Raw genomic sequence first — 22,100 nt, 5'->3', positions numbered from 1 at the left:
AATGGTTATACCGAAGAACAACAGGTTATTATTTCTGAAGATAGTGTAGGAATGCCAAGAATAGAAAAAAAGTTAGCCATAAAGGTGGCAAGGCAGTGGATTTGACACGGCAGACAGAGGAGCTTTAAGAGTAGCTGGGGTAATCCTGAATCCTAGAGCAACCAAACCACATGGGTAATGTGGCATATGATTCCAATATTGAAAGGGAAAAGAATATCAGTTATTCACCATAGTTGATTTCTGGGGTTTTATCAATTTACTGAATAATAAAAAAAGAAAAAGGTACTTCTGGGAAGCCTTTAATACTCTTTCTATCCTTGCCTCACCTACCGTGGATCAAAATTCTTTTTCCTCCTAGGACTGAACTCTGCTGAAAAATATGGCAGGAGCTATGAAGATGTCTCTTCATGCTGATGACCACAATTTCCCTACTGTATTCTATTGCAGTCATTCAAACAAATTAAGAAAATGGTCTGAATCAGTAAGAGGACACTCAGTAGAGATAAGGTAGATAAACAGTACTATGTTAGACAGAAAGAATGGGCAACATCAGACAGGATAGTCTCTGTAGCAGAAAGATAGATTTATGGAGAGCAGCAGTAAGTCACACACTGAATACGGCAGGGTGTTATGGTTGCAAAAAGATGTGGGCACCAGTCCCCAGTGTGAAAAGAGTGGTGCACATAATCCATAAGAGTTAATAATTTTCTCTTTTTGACACCTGTGAACAGCCAGAGCATGACATGGAGCGCTCTAGGCACCATTCACTCCATGCTGCCCTACGGTGCTTCTCATCCATGCACTTAATGTGTGTTCAATAGAGAATCAGCGTCCAAATTGTAAATAAAAATATTGAATTGAATGAGTTACAAAATAGCATTGAAATGAGCCCATTTGTACTCTGAGGCTCTTGGATATGATTTAAACTGACTGTAACATTTAATTAACATACAAATAAGAGGCTAGATTCACAAGTACGTTCCAGCTGCTCTGTAATGTTCTGGTTTCACAGGTGGGTTAAGATAGATTTATGGAGAGTTGTGCAATGCAGCCTGATCAGTGAATCTGATCCAGCAGTAACCATGGAGGAAGCCTGGGAAGGGCCTATGCTCAACATGGTATGAGGAGGAATCTGCTTATACCTAGCACAATTTCTCAACTTTGAAAACGGGCTTAATATTGGAGCTTCTTCTGGTTCTTGGAATGGCTGATCAGGCACAGCAACTCTGACGGCTGTCTGATTGCAGCAGAATCCATGAAATAAGGCAAATTTGTTTGAATTTATATTAGTAAGCAGCATGAGCAAATACAAACATTAATCTTTCTTTGATCCACTTAAAGCTTGCTGAGTGGAAGCTGTAAAATATTTTGACCACACGGTAAAATTTATGCTGAAATTACAAGTCTTCCATGAAAATACACTCAAAATGTACTGGAAGCTTACCTGTGAGAGAGAATGTATTCCATCTACTGGGAGGTGAAAGCCCATCCCTATGGATTTGATAATTACCAAGATATGTGATAGATTTTCCCTGTTTAGAAAATTAAAAAATAAAAAAAAAAAAAGGACACATATTTTACAGAATCAGAATGTGCTGAGCTGGAAGGGACCCACAAGGATCACTGCGTCCAACTCTTAACCCTGCACAGGACCACCCTCAGAGTCACACCATATGCCTGAAATTATCGTTCAAACACTTCCTGAACTCTGTCAGACTTGGTGCTGTGACCACTTCCCTGGGGAGCCTGTTCCAGTGCCCACCCGCCCTCTAGTTGAAGAACCTCTTTCTAATATCCAACCTAAACTCCCCTGACTCAACTCCAGGCCATTCCCTCAGGTCCTGTCACTGGTCACCACAGAGGAGAGATCAGTGTCTGCCCCTCCTCTTCCCCTCATGAGGAAGTTGTAACTGCAATGAGGTCTCCCCTCAGTTTCCTCTTCTCCAGGCTGAACTGACCACGTGACCTCAGCCACTCCTCATATGGCTTCCCCTCAAGGCCCTTCATGATCTTTGTTGCCCTTCTTTATATGGTCTCTGATGGATTAATATTTTTCTTCTATCACGGTGACCCAAAATTGTACATAATATTCAAGGTGAGGCCGCACCAGTGCAAAGTATTTACTTAACAGACACATCAAAAGACAATGTATATTTACTTTGTTTCAAAGTCACTTAACTGCCCACCAATGTGAAAACAAATGAAATGTTTGTATTTAAACATATTTGTTGTTTCTCATAATTTATCATATCAAAACTTGGAATAATACCAAGTACATAACATTACCTGTTCAACACCTTTTGGATAATTTGCAGGTGATTGGAATTAAGCCACTGAACACCACCTACAATTAATACAGTCTGGTCTGTGTTCTCCAGGGGACGTGATCTGAAACCCAGAAACGAAAAACAACATATCTTGCTTTAAAACAGATGGCAAACATTTTAATTGTGCTGCATTGCATTTCCCTGAACTGCATCTGGCACCCTGATCAGAGGTCTGATGTAATTTTTTACTATTTTTTAATCACACAATACAGTCTGCACACATTATGTTTAATTGTTTACTGACTTTAACTGTGAAACATGTTCAACACATTTGTGAATAGAACAACAATACAAACAAGGAAGCAGTAGAGTTTGTACAGTACCTCTGCAGCAGTTGTTCTAGTGCTTTTTCAAAAGTTGGTCTCTGATTTGCATTCATCCAGAACTGGGGATAGTAGGAGTAACTGATAAATGTTTTCCCTTCATTGATATTATGATAACATTTAACATCGTGAGTCTTTTGCCACTCCTGAAGGGTCTTATTCACTCTTTCTATTAGATAGTACATCATCCCTCTGTTAGTTGAGTCACCTATAAAAAGAATCTTTAGATGGAAAAAAAGATACGACTTAGAAGCTGTACAATCCAGAAACTAAAACCTTAGAAAAGAATACAGCTAGTCAGAAAGTCTTTAAATTGTTCTCATAATGTTCAAGTAATATCTCTGTGAGCTGCCTGTTCTCCAGCCCTATTAACTCAATACTAAAGTTCTCCTTTAGCAAAATCTGTGTGATTTGATTAATATAAAGCTATATTAAGTGTTTCAAAGACAAAAAGTGAAGGTTATAGATTTCTATAGCTGCAACGTTAGCCCTGCATTTTCATCCTTGGTGATAATTTCTTTTGCTTATGTGTGTATTTCCTTCCAGTTACTAGTACGCAATTGCTCTTGCAATTGCTTGCAGCTTCCTGCTTTTCTCCCTTCAGTATTTCATGTGATTTGTTCCTGCACAGTGTGGCTTGGTTAATGTCTGTCTTCCACAATTGTGATTCATTAGAATTTACCCCAAAGTAATACACACCGACATGAATGGATGCAGCTGCTGCCATATTTGTAGAGAGATAGGCTTTCTGCAGTTTCAGAGGGGATATAAAAAGGGGGTTATTTTGGTGGAAGAGATTCTGAAAAAAGTGTTGTCATGTGTGATACGAGCACCAGCAAGCATCATGGCCTGAAGGGAGTTAGAAATGCTGTCAGAAACACAGAAGTACTTTAAGAACTTGCAAAGGAATGAAGTCAAATTTGGGTTTATTCCTACTCATTCAGTAGACTCCTCTGACAAATCATACATCTCTGTATGTGGAGACCACAGAACACACACTGAGGGTTTTTTTAATGCAACTTTTCTATTTTTAGTGGATAGGACTAGCAGTTCTTCCTGCTGAAGCAGGTAAGCAATGACAAGGGTCCAAAGATAAGAGAACCCAGGATCACTGCAGTTTGCCAGTGAAACTGCATGCATAATCAGTTACCATAGTGACCTCATCCAGAAATCCACAATGAGGAGCAAAAATGTAAAACTGGGAGTCAGAAACCCCACAGAGCCATAACACAGTAGTAGCCCTGTCTCTTCACAACAGCGTGCAGCTTCTCCTATCTCCTCTGGCACTGAGGGTAGTTGGCACTCTGTAAGATGAGGTTTTGTTGTTCCATTTCTTAATTTGGTTTGGGGATTGATGTTTTACCACTTGCACATGGAATATTTGATTATGCAAATAAAAGTCAGTCTGCATAAGATTGCATGTTTAAGAGTATATTTCCAAAGGGGTTTTTTAGAGATTTTATGTAGTGTAAGCATCTTGGACTTCTCTCATCTAACATATCTCTATTTACCTATTCTCTCGAGGAATGTTACAATTTTGCAAACTGATTCCACTTCCCACTATTAACCACTTGTGATTAAAAATAAGCCAAAACAGTGTACCAATGATACTTCCCACAGAACAGAACAGTATCTGATGAATGTATCCTAATCTGGTGTCAAAGCCAAGAATGGGCATAGCAATACCTTCAACTTCCCATGCCTTGCCCATTGTGGGCTGCAGAGAAGACCTTGATGGATTATGTATGGTAGCAAACAAATTAAAACTAGCACTGACTCCATAGAGGCTCTTTTATGTCCTGTCCTGGACCTCTCAAAGCTGTGTCACAGAGGAAATTCTTAAACAGCTGCTGTTCATGTTTGTACTGCACAAGCACTTCTCTCATGTGTGAGGGAGTCTCCAGCTTTTCACATTGGGTCAGAAGAAACCCCTTTAAACCAAGCATATCATGACTCACAGAAGTGCAGGATCCTTGGAAAGACTGGTTGGATATTCTCTCTTTCCCTCTCTGACAGACATAAACATGCACACAACTATTTACAATTAGGAAGATGACCCATGCTTAGAATATGTCCTAACTGTAAAGTAGATTAACTTGAGGTTTTAAGCAACAGTTGTTTTAGCTTGCAAAATCTCTTAATCTCTCCACTCTGTGTATATCCATGCCTCTTTAATCTCCATTTCATGAGTCCATCACTGTAGTATCTAGATCCATATCTATTTAAAAAGAAGTTCTCAGATATTAGCAGGCAAGGATATCATTAACTTGTAATGTGGGTGAGAACATTTATGTAAGAACACAATAGCAGAATGATAAACAGGCACTAGCAAGTTGCACACATACAGCAGCTGGTAGAATATATAAGATTGTTTTTCTTCTACTTCTAGTAACATACCATATCATTTTGTTAGCACATGGGAATTGCAAAGGAGCATTTTCAGCTATTTACACTAAATCGGCAGATGTGGCATTTTTATCTCATTCTTCACCATGCTGTGATAAGGATTCTCATAAATATTTTCTCTTTCTAATTGTATTTGGTCTAATCTCATCTACCACTGCTTTCAAATATCAGGACAACAAACTTCATGAAAAAAAAGAAGGAAGAACTATGGCCAAGGACAATGAACATGATACACAGATGTCTTTTTTTTGCCAACACTGTGCATTCACTAGCAACTTTAGTGTGAAGTGTCATGCTAAATAGTTCCAGTCTTAAACATTGCAGAGTATCAAAGTCTAAGATCAACTCATTGGTCTCTTTTCTATTTTTTTTGTAGTTTCATAATTAGAGCAAAACACATATACCCATCCCAATTTACACCACTAAATAATTCAACCTTGTAGGGCTTTACAATTTCTATACCTACACAAGTACACACATAGAAACAGTGAATCCATGCATGAGTTTCCAAGCCTGCCCTGGGTTACCTAGCTGACCAGGTCTGCAGATGGAAGGGGCACTATATGCAGTCATTTACTAAATCAGTACCAGGAGAGACAAGTCATATATGATCATGTCTTAAAGTGGCAGTTCTAGTCCATAAATGACATGATGCTTGGCACCATATAAAAATATCAGGTGGGCCTTAACATAGTTGTTGTCCTGATGTTCTGAAAACGTGAAGGAGGTTACCGAATTGAGAGCAGATTCCTTTAGAGTAGTAAGTCAGTATTGAGTGGATGAAACAGGTAACTGTTATGGCCCTGACATACTTCTTCAAATACCATTACAAGATTGAGAAGAGTGCACACAGTCTATGTCCAAAGGAGTAAGTTCTGAGTCTCATAACATCTCCATTTTTGCTCTTAAGTGAGCTTGTTATGAGATGGTAAATCAGGAGTTCTGGAAATTAGATCAGACAGCTAAAACTGCTGAGTGACTGAGTATCCACCTGGGAATGTATATTTGTCTCTAGGAGAAGTTGTGGCTGAATGGGATGAGTCAGAAACAAGACAGATGGTAACATCACACTGGGGAGGAATACAGGTTGTTTCACTCAGTAAATTAACATAAAATCTCAGAAAAAGGTCCTAAGAGAATAGTCAAGGGTTGATGTAAGTGGGGAAGAAAGAAATGAGCCAAAGTGGACTTGTGGATGTACAGACAGGCAGATCAAAAGTGTAGGTCACCCTCAGAGATGTTGGTTGATTGTGGAGCCACATGATGTTTCAGTAAGTCTTTGGTTGTTCAAATAGATAAGAGCCACATCAGAACTGTATCACTGAAATCAAACAAATTTGTTTAACTCCAGCTACATGTTTCACAGTAAAATGGCACGTTCTTGAAAGATATGTCATTAAAGTGAGGACTGCAGTATGTGAAAGCTGTGGCCCCTGCCTCCTAGCTCTAAAGTTGGTTTGCAGTCACCATGAGATGGTATCAGCAGTCATCCTCTGGAGACCATGTATGCTGGGATTTTGGAGGGAATGTTCTACCATAAGTCTAGAGAAGATGTCAGGTAGAAAGATAGCGGAGTGTATGTGTATTCCTTGTAATCCAATGCACCCTAGACTGGTGGATGCATAGTAAATGACCAGAAAATCTGCATACATACTGCCTCCATTCATTAAGACCTTGTATGCATCTAACTATCTGCCTCTAACTATTGGTTCAATCATGCCATGAGACATGTAATTCCTGGAGAAAAAACTCCAAAACTTCCTCTTCCTAAAAAACCCCAAACAACATGGAAGAAGAGCACACCTGTAGGTAATCCTACCCACTTTTCAAACTGCTGTGATGCAGAACTGCCTAAGCACATTTTGTTGTAGTATGCAAATCATCAAAAAGCATCTTGTCAAGGTTCATGTTTTGCAAGTCAGCTTCATTTTCAGCAAATGCTTGAAAGTCTCAAAGGTTAAAATAAGTAGGTTTGAGTCCTAGGAAGAAAACCTATGTCCTTCAGCTAACCCAAGAGCTTTGATGAATTAGAATAATCACTCAATGTAAATAAATGCATGTTAACTATGGCCACATTTATTTCTATGCAGTTGCATGAACTCACTGTAGTTGTGTGCCATGTGGTATGTAATATGATTTTAACCAAGGGCTCTAGGGATAATTCTGTAATTAGCTCTATGACAATAATGAGGAAGATGATGGCTCAGGTGTGTAGAATACACCAGATCTCATTATTTTTACATGTCTGGCACAAGGCTTAGTCATGTACTGTTCAGGTCGATGGGGCATTTGCCTGCAGGATGACTTAAGGATCAGACATACATAAGGTTATAATTTTACCAGACAAAGAACAACACTTTCGCACAGGCAGATGTTTTCAAGTGTCTTCTCTTGTAGATATTTTGTGTGAAAAATTCCATTATAGCTTAAAGGCTTTGATAGATTGTGTAAGCATAGTGGAATTCACTTCTGAACCAGACTTATCACTATAAATTAACCACATTTAGGAAATTTAAACACCTGTTAAGTTCAAAACACTACTTAACTCTAAAATATTATTAAGAAATTATATGTTAAAATTCCTGTTTTAACAGCTGAATTTTAAGTACTCCAGCAAATATTGCCTTTTCTTATTTCCTGTTCTTAATTACACATGACTCAATGGTACTTCATTATAAGAATAAACTCTGGGTAGTATTTCTCAATGATAAGCAGAATATAACTCCCGCTATTGAGGCCAACTTTCTATATGCTGCTAATTGGGTAAATAATAACCAGTTAGAACCCTTTTCCTTCACTCATTGTTAAAATTTCTTTTACAAAAATCAAAGCATCATGTCTTACTACAATTGTATAAGTCTTACCATAAAAAGGCATTAGCTGCAGTCACAGAGAATTTTGTTGAGCCAATATAATACAGATACAGTATTTTTATTATGACTACCAGTGTCTTTGATTCAATTAGGACATACATGTGGAGTTCCCTAAGAATAACACAGTCTGCATCTCATTACCCTTAGAGTTTAAAATGGAGGAGAAAAAAGACTGCAGATATTAAAACTGGACTGAAGAAAAATCTGTGCAGTCAGAACCCCCTTAACCACAGCACTTCAAAATTTTCCTGTTTACTGGGTATGAAATGCAAACATGACAGACTATTCTTGCTAACACATCATAAATCAAAATAAGACCCCATAACACTGTTCTTGTGCACATACATTCTTATGTCTCTACCAGCCTGAGTGTTACTGTTTCACTAAAGGTGGTCTTACATTTCTATGAAACCAAGTGTCCTGGGTTTGGCTGGAGTAGAGTTAATTTTCCTCACTGATGTACAGTGATGTGGTTTGTATTTAGAATGAGAATAAGGCTGATAATACACTGGTGTTTTAGTTGTTGCTGAATAGTGCTTACACTAAGTCAGAGACTTTCAGATTTTTCTTCAGCCCTGTCAGCGAGGAGGCTGGGGGAGAAGGTGAGAGGGGACACAGCCAGGATAGCTGACCCCAGCTGGCCAAAGGGATAGTCCAAACCATACATCATCATGTTGAACAGTAAAACTAAGCGGAATTGACTGGGGGGGGGGGGGGGGGGGGGCGATGACTGCTGCTCAAGGATTGGTTGGCCACTGGTTAGTGGGTGGTGCTAAATCACATTGTGCATCTCTTGTTTTGCACACTTTTTATTATTATTACTCTTTTTCCTTCTTCTTCTGATCTACTAAACAGTTATGTTTTTTTCAACCCACAAGTTTTACCTTTTTTTCTGATTCTCTCCCTCAGCCCCCTGAGGGGCAGTGAGTGAATGGCTGTGTGGTGTTTAGCTGCCTGCCAGGTTAAACCACAACACACAGAAACAAATTAGCTCAAGCACAGTTTTATATGCATACAAACTAAAATAGCAGTTAATGATGATGTTAAATCAATTGGAAGTCATAGCCTGGGAAAATTAATTTCTTTTATAGAGAAAGGAGATTATAATTTTACAGATGAGCTTTAGAAAACAAATAAATTCTAACAGAAGACATGAAAACAGCCTGAAGTTTTAAAATAAATCAGAAAGTATTTTTGAAGGCTTAATTATGATGCAGATAGGAAAGAAGTGCTCTGCTTGGGTGACCATAAATATATTTAGGAAATATTGACAAATGAATAAAAGAAATTAATGAGCAAGAGATAACTGTGTGCTGCTTTTCACTAATCTTCTATGAAACATGAGAAAAACAGGATTGCACTTAAAGATACAGCTGATCTTCCATGTGCTGCATTTCAGACAAAAAGAACATTCACTTTACATTTTATTTCATCACCCCAGCCTGTTCTTGTGTTTTTGATTGGAGGATCTTGCACTTGGCCTTGTTGAACTTCATGAGATACAGAAGCCCACCTCTCTGACTGTCAGGGTCCCTCTGGATGGCATCCCTTCCCTCCAGCAAGTCAAATGTGCCCCACAGCCAGGTGGCAAATTTACTGAGGATGCACTTGATCCCACTGTCCATGTTAAATAGCACCAGTGCCAATACCAACCCCTGAGGCATCATGCAATTCAGCACTGCTTTCCACTGGGACATTGAGCCACTGAACACAACTCTTTGAGTGTGACCGTCCAGTTAATTTTTTATACACTGAATGTTCCATCTGTCAAATCCTTGTCTCTCCAGTTTAGAGAGACAGGGATTTCATGCAGAACAGTGTCAAGTCCTTTACACAAATGACGTTTTAAATTGTAAGAAGTATGGCCAGCAGATCAAAATCCTGAAAATAAATTATATTTTTTTCCAGGACAAAAATCCAAAACTTCAGCCTAATAAATCACAAATGTCACTACTGGCTTTATCTGTGGTTCCTGGTGCAATTTTTCATGTCTGAATTTTCAGTGAAGGTATTCAGATGTGATATTCAGTCATAGAGGGCTGTTAGAGTTTTGACAGTAGGTACAATGTCCTTTGCCCAAAAGAGGCTACAGAAATATGTCTCTGCTTTCCTGAGAAAGCATTGGTAATTCTCTGGGTTTTATGGAGGTTTTATTGCTTTAGTTTGTAATAAACTTTCAGAAAGAATTCAGATGTAGATACATGAGTCCTTCTGAAACAATTTTGAATTCCAGAGACCAGTTACACAAGCTGAATATTCAAAATCCCTGAATACAGAGGCACACAGGTTAGTTGAGCCCTTTTTGAGAAATGGACACATGAATGAGTTGTGTTGTTCTTAGCCAACTTCAGCAAATGACAATGTAAATGAAAGAGCTTTCTAGATTATCTCAGTGTCCTCACTTGGACTGATGACTTTTGCCCTTCTGTTTTGCAGGCATTTTTTTGCTATCTGTTTACACTTCATGCATCAAAACCTTCTATTTATTTTATTATTGAAACTAAGATATTTGTAATACTTAAAGACAAGGTATGTAATGAATTAAAACTAAAATCACAAATGAGGAAATAAATATTTACAGGTGGCTATAAAAATCTCTTATGTAATAAAAATGTATTTGCTCACAAAAATTCTATCTTGCTGGCTACTCAGTAGCTCCTCTGTAAAAGATCTAGGTTTCTTTAACATATACGAGACAAGTAAAATCCCTTGCAATGAACACCTGAAAAAATTACTACATTGCTTAGACTGTGTAAAATAATTCTAAACTTTGACTTAGCACAGGCAGAATAGGAATCTTATCAGCAAGGCACAGAGCCATTTTAATTCATCTACGTTTGGTATGAAGAAAGTCTCTCTTAGTTCTTAAATTCTACTGAAATGAGGGAGTTGATCCAGATTACATTTATTTATTTGGTAAAAGAAGCAAAAATGCAATTGCAAAACATCACACAAAGTTAAAATCACTACGAAGTGATGACAAAAATATGTATGTATGTATGGCTCGGCTTCGCAAATGATTTGGGAAGGGCTTCACCCATGAGGGTGTGTTCTTCAAGCCTGCGCAGTGGCTTTTTAAGTGAGGCACAGCATGCGCAGAACTGGCCCCACAGTTTAAGTCCTAAGGTTCATCTGCCACGGCCGAGCAAGCTTGGATGGTGCCAGTGAAGTCCTCAGGACTAGAACCTACAGCCCTCGGTATTGCCAGGAGGTCTCCCATCGAAGTACTAACTGGGGCTGACCCTGCTTAGGTTCCAAGATATGACGGAATTGGATGACAGGGAGGCATTTAACTGCCTATGATAAAAATAACATCAAAGGGAAAGATATAGGAGAAAAATATCAAAAGGGGAACATACTTTAGAGTAATGAATCATAGAATCATAGAAGTGATTGGGTTGGAAAAGACCTCTGAGATCATCAAGTCCAACCTTTGGTCCATCTCCAGTCTGTTTACTAGATCATGGCACTCAGTGCCATGTCCAATCTCTGTCTGAAAACCTCCAGGGATGGTGAATCCACCACCTCTCTCGGCAGCCCATTCCAATGCCTGATTACTCTCTCTGTAAAGAATTCTTTTCTGATATCCAACTTAAATTTTCCCTGGCAGAGCTTAAGCCCATGCCCCCTTTTCCTATTGCTGACTGCCTGGGAGAAGACACCAATCCCCACCTGGCTAGAACTTCCCTTCAGGTAGTTCTAGACAGTGATGAGGTCACCTCCAAGCCTCCTCCAGGCTAAACAACCCCAGCTGCCTCAGACTCTTCCCACAGGACTTGTGCTCCAGTCCCTTCACCAGCCTTGTTGCTCTTCTCTGCACCCACTCCAGCACCTCAATATCTTTCCTGAACTGAGGGACCCAGAACTGGACACAATGCTCAAGGTGTGGCCTCACCAACGCAGAGTACAGGGGAAGGATCACTTCCCTGGTCCTGCTAGCCACGCTATTTTTGATGCAGGACAGGATCCCATTGGCCTTCTTGGCCACCTGGGCACACTGTTGACTCATGTTGAGCTTCCTGTCAATTAGTACTCCAAGGTCCCTTTCTGCCTGGCTGTTCTCCAGCCACTCTGTGCCCAGCCTGTAGCGCTGCATGGGGTTATTGTGGCCAAAGTGCAGGACCCTGCACTTGGCCTTATTGAACTTCATCCCATTGGAATCAGCCCATCTCTCAAGTCTATCCAGATCCCTCTGCAGAGCCCTCCTGCCTTCCAGCAGGTCGACACTCCCTCCCAACTTGGTGTCATCAGCAAATTTGCTGATGATGGTCTCAATCCCCTCATCTAAATCATCAACAAAGACGTTAATAAAGATCAATAAAGATGACTTTAAAAGAATAAACCAGTTAAATGGACACCTGTGCAAAGGTAGCAGGAGTGATTCAGCAGATTTCTACAGGTTATCAGACAAAGTCAGGTAACTTATGTAAAAGATGCAGAATGGGAAACAAGTGCAATTAGTTTTAGAGAGATTTTTCTTGCAAGATGTTAATACAGATCATGTGGGGTCTGGTTCTTATCTGACACTAAAACAGATCAGTGACCTCGAAGAGTCAGAACATCATGGAATTTGAATTAAGAAACTAAGCTCAAAATCAGTCATTTCATATACATGGTCTTAACAGACCCTTAACAAATGTCCTGTTTTTGACACTGGTGAATATGAGTGGTCAGATTCAGGAGGGGGAAATGTCAGCAAATCCTCCCAGCAATACTCCGTCAATCCACTTCCATAGTAGCATGTTGTTCCTCTGCTCTCCTTCAATTGCCTGACAAAAGGGTGTTTGCTTATTGAAGCAGCCACACCTCCATAGAAATTAAAGACCAAAGCAAAGTTATCAAAATCTTGTCTATTTTTACTGTGGTCAATCCACAAGTGCTTTTTGGTCATTAAGGAGCAAATCAAGCTTCTTCTCTGTCATAGAAACCCATATGATTTTAGAAAAATATGTTAGAAGAAACCCACAGCTCTATAGTAATGGAGAAAACCACAGGCAGAAATAAAGCCAAATGGCAATAAAGTACTTTGTGCAGGGCAAGAAATTACCAGAAACGAAGGAGAAATTATTAATTGAAAGACTATTTTTTTGTATTTGTCTATATAGAAATGCTCTTTGATTTTATCAAAATGCCACTTTTAGTTAATGTTTTCTTACCTAGGCAATACATTTTAATATTTCTGTAACAATTAATTACTTACTTTCTGGATACTTGTATCCTCAGTAAGGTACCTGAGCCTCAGATCAGAGCACTCTCTCAACAGTTTTACAGTCATAGCATGCTTATTAAGGAGACCTTGTATTTCCAAGCAATCACGTTAGAAGCTTCACTAAAAGAAAAGAATGTGCAAGAAGACTTGGTAAGATTAGTGTGCACAAGCAATGCCATGCATTAGGTACGCAGCAGAAGAAAACCAACTTGCATGTCAAAAGTGAGACAAACTGTGACAATGCAAATCCATCCTCCGTTTGCCATCCTTGTGTACTCACTGCAGGTCTGACTGGTAACCATGTACACCACAGGTCTTGAAACTCCACTGGTGTGACCTAAGAGCCTATGTGAAATGGCAGCAGACAACTGTCTCTGCATATGAGGCTACATTATGGATACGGGTTGGATTTTGCACCTGTGGATTTTTCATCTGAATATTTTTCCAGTTACAATAAAAAGGTATTTTTCTCACATATCAATCAAAAAAATATATTGAAAGCAACAGGACTAATATCCATGTATATAAAAATGAAATAAAATTTGAAACCTTTTACATACCCTTCTGCCCTCCACACAGCGCTGGAGCTCAGGCTTGGCCAGCACAGAGTATCGGCAGCCATGGGGCTGCCACGTTATTTCTCTCCAGTCACAGGTCCTGTTGTCAGAGCAGCTGAGGCAAGGGACAATCCACTGCCCTGGAAAACAGCAATGGAAAGTCAGCACCCCCCCGTATTTCTGTGTGTGGTTTTATTATACAGAAAACAAGCCATTTTTGAGTGTTTTGTCATGGGAGTTTTCCTAAATTAGACGGCCTCCAACCCTTTGAAGGGACTACTTCCTTCCATTGAGTTAGTCCCTTTTCATTTATCTAGGGTGGGAGTTTTTTCTTTCCCTGAAAGAGCTGTGAATGCTCAAATCTGACAGCTGTTTGTGGGTTCATGTCTCAGTTCATGTTGCCTTCTTGTTGCACCTTGTCCTTTCTCAAGAGAGGGGATATAAGAAAGGGAAAAGGGGTGAGGAGGCTGAATGTAAAATAAAAATATTCATATTCAGAACTGTCTAAAGAGAAAGTTTGTTCTCATCTACAATCAAACATCTAAAGTTTGGGTGGCTGGTTGAGAGAAAATGAAAAATGAAGCAGGATGAAGACTTTCCCTCACAAGGTACTAACTTCTTGAATTTTTGAGAATTCACAGGACTGTTCCAGACTGCACATATACATTTCAGAAGATGACAGTAAGGTAAGATGAATAATGCATGTGATTTATTAGAGCCCTATCACTATTTTCAAAAATTATTTTGCAGATTAGGATCATAAAGTAGGATAACCAAAAGTCAGTGGGTTTTAACACTCTCTTACCTAAGGTTGAATGGTTTTGATGTTTTGTTTTCTAAAGCTATTCCTTTCCAAAATCCTACTGCAAGCCTGATGGATTTAATTTCAAAAGGAAGACAGAAAACTTTTGAATTGCCTTTATATGCAAAAACAAAAGAAACACTTTTCCTAGCCTATACAATCCATACATCTCCCAGTGTCTACTTAGCTCTGCTAGCAAAACTTTTGTTCTGATAAAAGGCATTACACAAGGAAGAGTACAGAGGTCCCAGGTCCTTGTCAATGCTATCAGGCCTTGCTAACACAGATGGGTTTCTCACCATAGACCAGGAAAGTGCACCAAAAGCAAATGTTTGCAGAGTGGACCCAGCCTTGGAGTGTGTTGCCATCACTGCTACTGGGCAGCAGCTTGGCAGCCAGCTGGGTGTGATGGATTCTGCTGCACAGGAAGCCAAAGCAAAAAACCCAAGGCTGCCTACTGACATTTTTTATCAGGCCAGGGACTGAGGGGGTGGGTGAGCAAACCAACCCTGCAGGATCCCAGTGGCCTTGGGAGAGTCAGCTGCTACCTCAGGAGCAAAGGAATTTCCAGGGAGGCAGCCTGTGCTTGCACTTAGCCAGAAATCCAAGTGAATATGTTTTGGTAAATATCAGGGTGAGTTGCTTTAGCAGATAAAGAAGTCCTTCCAAACAAAAGCATCAAGAATTGTTTGTATGGGAGTCTGCAGTGGTACATCTAAGAGCAGAATACATCCCACAGCGCCATAACTATGCAACACTAGTTACTGTGCACCCTACACAGCTGCCCTGATTTCTGCCCTATGCAGAACATGTTCATCCCAGTCTTAGATGGACTTGCAGATGACATGGAGAAAATAATGGCAGGCTGCACCTAGACAAAAGCCTGGAGACTGCCTTTTACCATGCTGTGGGTCAATGAGCATACCCAGCTCTCTTGGTTCCCATGGGCATGGGTGCTTCATGAAGGCAGTGCTGGGCAAGCAACCCAGTTCACAGCATGGAGCAAGGAGGGAAGGAGGGACATTCAGGATCATTGTGGTAGAGTGCAAGCAGGAAGATAGAGATATTCTGTGTTCCCGCTCAGAGGAGTTTCAAACTTGCATTTTCTGCATCCTAATCACCTAACTGTTAGGACAAACATTCCCCACTTTTATTAGCTGAGGACCACTTTAAAATTCAAAATTCATTCAGACAGGAAAATAACATGCTTGTGACGTGATAATTTTTGTGCACAAAGAGAGATCTGAACTTTGGCCCCTGGGCAAGATTCTATGTAGACTTTTTATCAAGGGGTTAAATTGAATCTTTAGCTAAAGGTTCAAAGTATATAACCAGGTTCTGGAGCAGGGAGTGCTCTTCTAAATTAAAATCTTGCTCAGTTGGGAAACCAAAGGCTGAATTTAGACAATTCCTCTTGTTTGTATCCTCTCAGTGACAGCTGTTGTGAATCCTTACTCGTGCTGGCCATCCCTTGGCTCTGAGGTTGTTTGTTCCAGGTTGTGGTCTATTGGCCATCACTGGGGCCAGGAAGGCTTTGAGCCTCCAAGATTTCTATTGGCACTTGTGGATTTTGCCCTTATCTCCCTCTGTGCTCACCTGGCAATTTGTGACAGCTTCATAGCAGTTCTCAACTGCTATGAGGTCATTCTCAACTTCTCAGCAGTTGTATGGAGTGACTGAGAAGTACTGGGTCTCAACCCAGCAGCAGGTGCCATGCAAACACTTTTTAGTGCTTTGTGCCTTTTGGGCAATAGAGCAGAGACAGCATGGTTTGAAATTTGGACTCCAAGACTGCTACTACTGCAGAGCTCTTCACAAATGAGCTCTTCACAGATGAGAGTTGTTTCAGGCAGGAGTTTACATTTTAAAATTATATGAAAACTGGGTATTTTTTCCTGATGTTGTAATTTTTCTTTCATACAAAATACATAAAAGTTCTGGCAATGTCTACAACACATGAGATCCCTAATTTTATGGAATTTTTCTTTTTAACATCCCATATATTTATGAGCTGATCTGGTTTTAGGTAATAAACTAGAAAAGTAGAACTATATAAAACAAATATTGAGGAGCCAAAATATCTGAACAATAAAAGTTTAAACTTTGGCAACTGTAAGTGATAAGTACCTTTTAAAAATCTTCTCTGAAATAGCTTGGTTTATATTAAATAGGTCTCTAGGTATATTAAGAAAAAAATAGATAAATTTTTGGCATATGCTAAAGATTAGTGGTAAATGTAAAAAGATTTGAGAACAAGGATATATGTAATGTTTAATGCTATTTAATGCTTCCTATGGATAGGAAGCACTAACATTTAATGCAATCAGAATAGTTTAAGTTCTTATATTTACATAGATTTTTCAAATAATGCATCTAAATTTATGCATTTTTAATGCAATTATTAAGAACTTTTCCTGTTGCAACTTCACAAGAGCTGGTCAACGCATTCTCGACTTTCAAAAGCAGGATTGTGCTAGAAGAGAAAATGAATCTCATATAAAAAGACAACAGAAAAAAACTGCAAACAATATAATTTTAGAAATTAAGCTTATTTGCTAGAGCAATTATAAGTTGTTTTTCCCCCATTTATATGTTAGCAGTACACATTGCAGCTTTTAGCACCATTTCAACCAGGCTGCATTTTGTGGTACGTCAGCCAAAAGAGTTAGCATTGACTCTACTAGGCAAGGGCAAGTGAAACAGCAATTCAGTGAAAGACAGTAGGAGAGAGACATTGTTAGTTTCTACAGAAATTAAAAATTGGTGTAATCAAAGTTTATGCAAGCCTGCAACTGGGAGGTTTCCACAGGAAGAGTGAAAGTAAACTGGAATTTTGGCTCATTAGAGCAGTTTTAAATTGCAGACATAAATCAGCTTAAGATATGAGATTAAACATTGCCAGCACTCCCCAAAATTGTTCTCATAACATGACATGAAAAGAAAGATATTGTAAAAATAGTTAATTAGGATTGTTTACTTTCTATTTAAAAAGCATTACCCTAAAGTTAAAATTTAAAAGCTGTACACTTAATTTGATAGTGCTCTTTCTTCTTTCAGCCTCTTTTATTTTTATTAATCCTTTTCCATTGTCATAGCCACAAATACATATATTTTGCTTTCAAATTTAAAATCAATTTCTTTCTATAGTGCTGAACAATATAAAGTGAAAAAAGTATTCTATCCTGATAAATTAAAATCAAAATATTTAACCTACACTGATACTGAAGATAGATTGTTGATTTATGACTAGCTTATTTTTATATTGGTTGTTTATTTGGCACTCTGAGACTTTTCAAAAGCTTTTTCTCTGTGACTTAGGCTATGGAAATATTTTTCATTTTTGTTTTAGATGCATTTATTAAAAACAAAGTTAAAAATTATTTTTAAAGGATGTGATTTGCTTAGGCTGATGGACTTTTAAGCAAACTTGTAACCAAAGGAGATACTAATTTTGTTGAACATCAGTTTATGACTCTGTTGGGCCCAAATCCAGAGAGCTGTTGAATGCAGAGAGATCTCACCATTATGTTAAACTGGATACAGATAGAGCAAATGTGGAAAGCAGGATATAACTAAAACATAAACATGACAGCAGCAGGGCAGAGCATTAGAAGTGAATCTGTGATCTCTTACACACCAGGTTTTTGTAATTGTCTGCAAACACATTTCCACAGACTGCAGTAGCCTGATTCACCTGCAAGAAGTTAGCACAGCTTGAGCTTCTCTCTATGAATTCTCTCTCTGAGCAGCCAAATACATGGTTAATGCTTGCTGTATTGATAATACAGCAATACTGAAGAAAGAGCTAATTTTCCTATGATAGCCTGGTTCAAACCCCATGTGAATCAAAGGAAATTTTGTAAAAGAAGTAAGATTTTTTTTGCTTTAAAAATCGTAATTTCATGATGTAAACAAGAAGGAAGGAAACTTCCTATTGAATGTTCCAATTTGCATTTATTGATTAGAGAGAGAGTGAGAGTAAGAGAGAGAAAGAGAAAGAAATGGTGTAAATTAAATGCATTTTTCATAAGGTGCTGAGCTTCCTCCAAAGAATAGTGCCATGGTAACTAGAAGAGGAGGAAAGCACCTCTGCCTTTGGTTAGACCCTGAACTACTGTCTGTACCCTACATCAAAGGACTAGAAATGAGGCATGAAATCCGGGTTGTACTGAACTGCAAAGCAGACTTCTAACTTCTACCATTAATTTTAGAGGAAGCAAGGTTTCATCTTTGTCTCTGCTGCTCTGCCTCAGCCTTTGTCCATGTAAGCACAAACACACACTTTTCTGAGCATAGACAAATTTTGCTATGGTAGTACCTCAGTATCCCTATAAAACTAAGCTCTTCCCTGGCATAAGAACAGTGCCAGCTTACTTCTGCAGAAGTTTTAAGTTGTCTTCTGAGGGGAAATGACATTGCTTGGCTTCTCTGAAAATTTAACTTTTTTAAGTGAAAGAGATGCTGCTTCTGCTTTAGCAGGGAATTCACCATTGCTTCCATATGTGTTGGGAAAATGTTCACTGCCAGGACTGGTGTATCACTCAGTTGTTACAAATTTGGAATGATTTTCCACATAAAGCCATGCTTTCTAGTTCCAGTTGGAAGTTGTGACACACATTAAAACTATATGGCCACTTGTTGCCAGATATTGCAAAGACTCCTTTTAGTCTCATTAGACACCTCTTGATGATCTTCACTTTATAAGCACAAATTATTCTGTCTTGTTTAATATACTTGTCCTTTGAGACTACATCTCTTGAAGTTAGTTTGAACTGTAATTGTGTATATTATTCACAATAAGGCTGTAAAAGATATTTTATAGTCAGCCTCACTTAGCTAGTCTTCAAAAGGAGTATGCTATATATCAAGAGAAAGAAACTATCTGCCCCAGAAGGATTCAGTGGATTTGATTTGGGCTTTCTAGTCACAAACATTATGTCCTCATATAATGGCATAAGATGGTTCACAACTTGTGTGATTAAAATCCACTGCTAGATACAACAGTGTCTTTTTTGTGTGTTTCCTCCACATAACACAAATTTAATATATGCCTCTGTTTCAAATGAAGTGATGCATTCAGGCAGTTCCCACATTCCTGTTACTTTTTATTGATTATTCCATGACTTTACGCAAATTTACTGCTGTGAGAAGCTGCTCCTGTCCACGGCAAGATGAAGAATACAGTTGTGTCAATAGACCATAGAGGAATGTTGGGTTATATCTCATTTCTCTAATAAAGAATTGAACAAAATTACTTACTGTCTAATACAACAACAACTTAAGCTATAAATAAGACCACATACCTGAGTAGTTAAAGTGCACTTGAATAAATCTTCATGCAACTGTGACCTTAACATGAGTACATGCCTGCAGTCTGTTGGAGACAGAGTTCTCACTAAACCAAAGACATGTCTTGGTATTATTGGTTATTGTATAATACTTAACTTGTCCATCTTGTTTTATAAGGTATCAATATATGTAAAATTTCTTAAAAACTGGTTATGTGTTTCCAGTATAGAAGTGGTAGTATAAAATTCATATGAATCAAAATTTAGTGTTCTTCTTCTAAAGTTAATTTTTGAGTAGACAATCCTTTCTAGTTGGAATATAACATCTGAGATTGTCTCAGTTCAATAGAGTAGGGTTCTAATAATGCCAAGGTATGCCATTTACTTAAAAGTTGGACTCACTGTGAGCTCTTTCTAACTCAGAATATTCTGTGATTCTTTGATCTTTGTTTTAATTGGGTTTTCGTGGAAATATTTCAATACCTTTTAAAGGCTACATCACAAAATACAGGCAATGGTGATCACTGATTAGAAACTTATTAAACAAAAAATTCTTACATAAACTAATTAGCCTGATTATAAAAATCAGTGTTACAAGTGATTAGTTCAATTTATTGTGCACAGGTTAGTGCACGTCTATAAGAAAAAGTAAATACTGTTTCTAGTTTTTGTTTGATGAGGTGAATGAGTTAATTTTCAGAAGAAAGGGGATGAAATACTAACCTTTTGTGTCTCCAGCTTCACAGGTCTTAAACACCGTCTGTGAAATTGCTGAGAGCTCTTCATGAGACAGAGGCTGCAAGCCACAGGACTCCTCTGGGTGAATCTTGGAACCACAGTCCTGAACAAAAATGAAATATGTGAAAATAATATGCAGTGTGACCATCCACGTGACTAAAATCCTCTTCAAGGACATGTAAAGAGGTGAAAACATATTTGGGGCTGGTTCTGCAGTTCATTCATCCTTTGTTCTTCAATATATAACTTATTATGAAATTTAGAGTCTTTTTTCCATTCAGGCAATGGTTTTGCAATGAATTATCCCAATCCATACTAAATATACAAGATACTACATTTGCTAAAGATATAAGAAAATTTAGCAAGGCAAACATATATAACTTTCATGTAATATCATGTTGTCTCTACTTATAGTATGTAAGTATATACTATATATATATAAGCATATATAGAACAAACTGCATACAAAAAGCACTTGTGGACCTTTGGCTAAATGGAATTACAATGTTCAATAATTTAACATTTTCCTTTTTAAAGAACTGTATGTGCTTATTACTACTATTTACAAACCACACAAATGGAAAGATACTTTTACTGGAGCATGTCTATTTCAAGAAGGACTATTCTTGAAACTTAAAGAATTTTCAAATGCAATTTCTCCAAAAAGAAGAGAAATATTTAATTAGTATTTTCTTTACTGAAGCATCCCAATTTCTATTTTCTAAATTGATATTAAAATTAATTTCAAAATTGTCATATAATATTCACTGTTGCTTCATCCAGGCTGCTATGTCTAAATTGCACCAATGAGAAAATGACAATTACGTCCTAACAGGGTCAAGATGTATCTTGACAGTAGAATTTGTGCCACTGATATAGACGGCAATATGAACACATCCCAGAATGTAAATACCGGTGGTTCTTGACTATGTAATTAAAAAAAGCAAAGTGAATTAGTTGTCTCATAATTATTCTGATCTCATTAAATTCCATGGTGGAAGATAAAAAAAGTTTTCCCACTCTCTTCAAAGGGTTAAGGTAATTTTTGTGCATACATAGGCAGAGAAGTAGTGGGTATGTGTGGATTGTCCTGTTCTCTGCTTAAGCTCTATAATCAGGGACAGCTACTGTGACAAAAGGAATGGCACAGTATCTTCTGGGTCTCGACACACTGTAGAGTTATTTGTCAGTGTTACTTCAAATAACATTAACATCAGAAAGTTCCTACCTTGCAGTAAAACAATTTGCACAGGACTTCACAAGAAAGCCCAAAATTCCTGAATGTGCTGCCATTGCTTTCAACATAGTGTCATAAATATAACTTAACAGGTATTTTCTTGTTCATATCTCTGCCCAGGGAATGTGTTTAAACAGACAAAATTTTATTTGTTCAGCAATACCATTAACAACAGTTTCATGTGGCTAGTTTAGTACTGATTACAACCAATATGCAGAGAACTATGTCACTGATTACCTTTGTTGTGTTTTCAAAGTATGTAAATCATGATTTTTAAAGGACACAGTTTTTGTTTAATATGTAATTCACATTTAAACTATGGTCATGAAAGACTGTGAAT

At 38.2% G+C, this 22,100-nt stretch overlaps 1 protein-coding gene across 1 annotated transcript in view; it reads right to left on the bottom strand.

The window, feature by feature from the left end:
• Positions 1 to 22,100, bottom strand: part of CPED1 (cadherin like and PC-esterase domain containing 1) — a 149,866-nt gene that overhangs the window by 8,643 nt on the left and 119,123 nt on the right. The window contains exons 17-21 of the mRNA XM_071552475.1: positions 20,509 to 20,626; positions 13,699 to 13,835; positions 2,651 to 2,871; positions 2,287 to 2,388; positions 1,445 to 1,532 (exon numbers count right to left, since the gene is read on the bottom strand). Coding sequence (XP_071408576.1) covers positions 1,445 to 1,532; positions 2,287 to 2,388; positions 2,651 to 2,871; positions 13,699 to 13,835; positions 20,509 to 20,626 — 666 coding nt within the window. The remainder of the gene's footprint in view (positions 1 to 1,444; positions 1,533 to 2,286; positions 2,389 to 2,650; positions 2,872 to 13,698; positions 13,836 to 20,508; positions 20,627 to 22,100) is intronic.

The sequence above is a fragment of the Pithys albifrons genome, chromosome 3 (assembly GCF_047495875.1).
Source record: "Pithys albifrons albifrons isolate INPA30051 chromosome 3, PitAlb_v1, whole genome shotgun sequence".
Lineage (NCBI taxonomy): Eukaryota > Metazoa > Chordata > Aves > Passeriformes > Thamnophilidae > Pithys > Pithys albifrons.
Note: the sequence above shows the minus strand (reverse complement) of the source record. Positions and strands in the feature narration are given on the sequence as shown.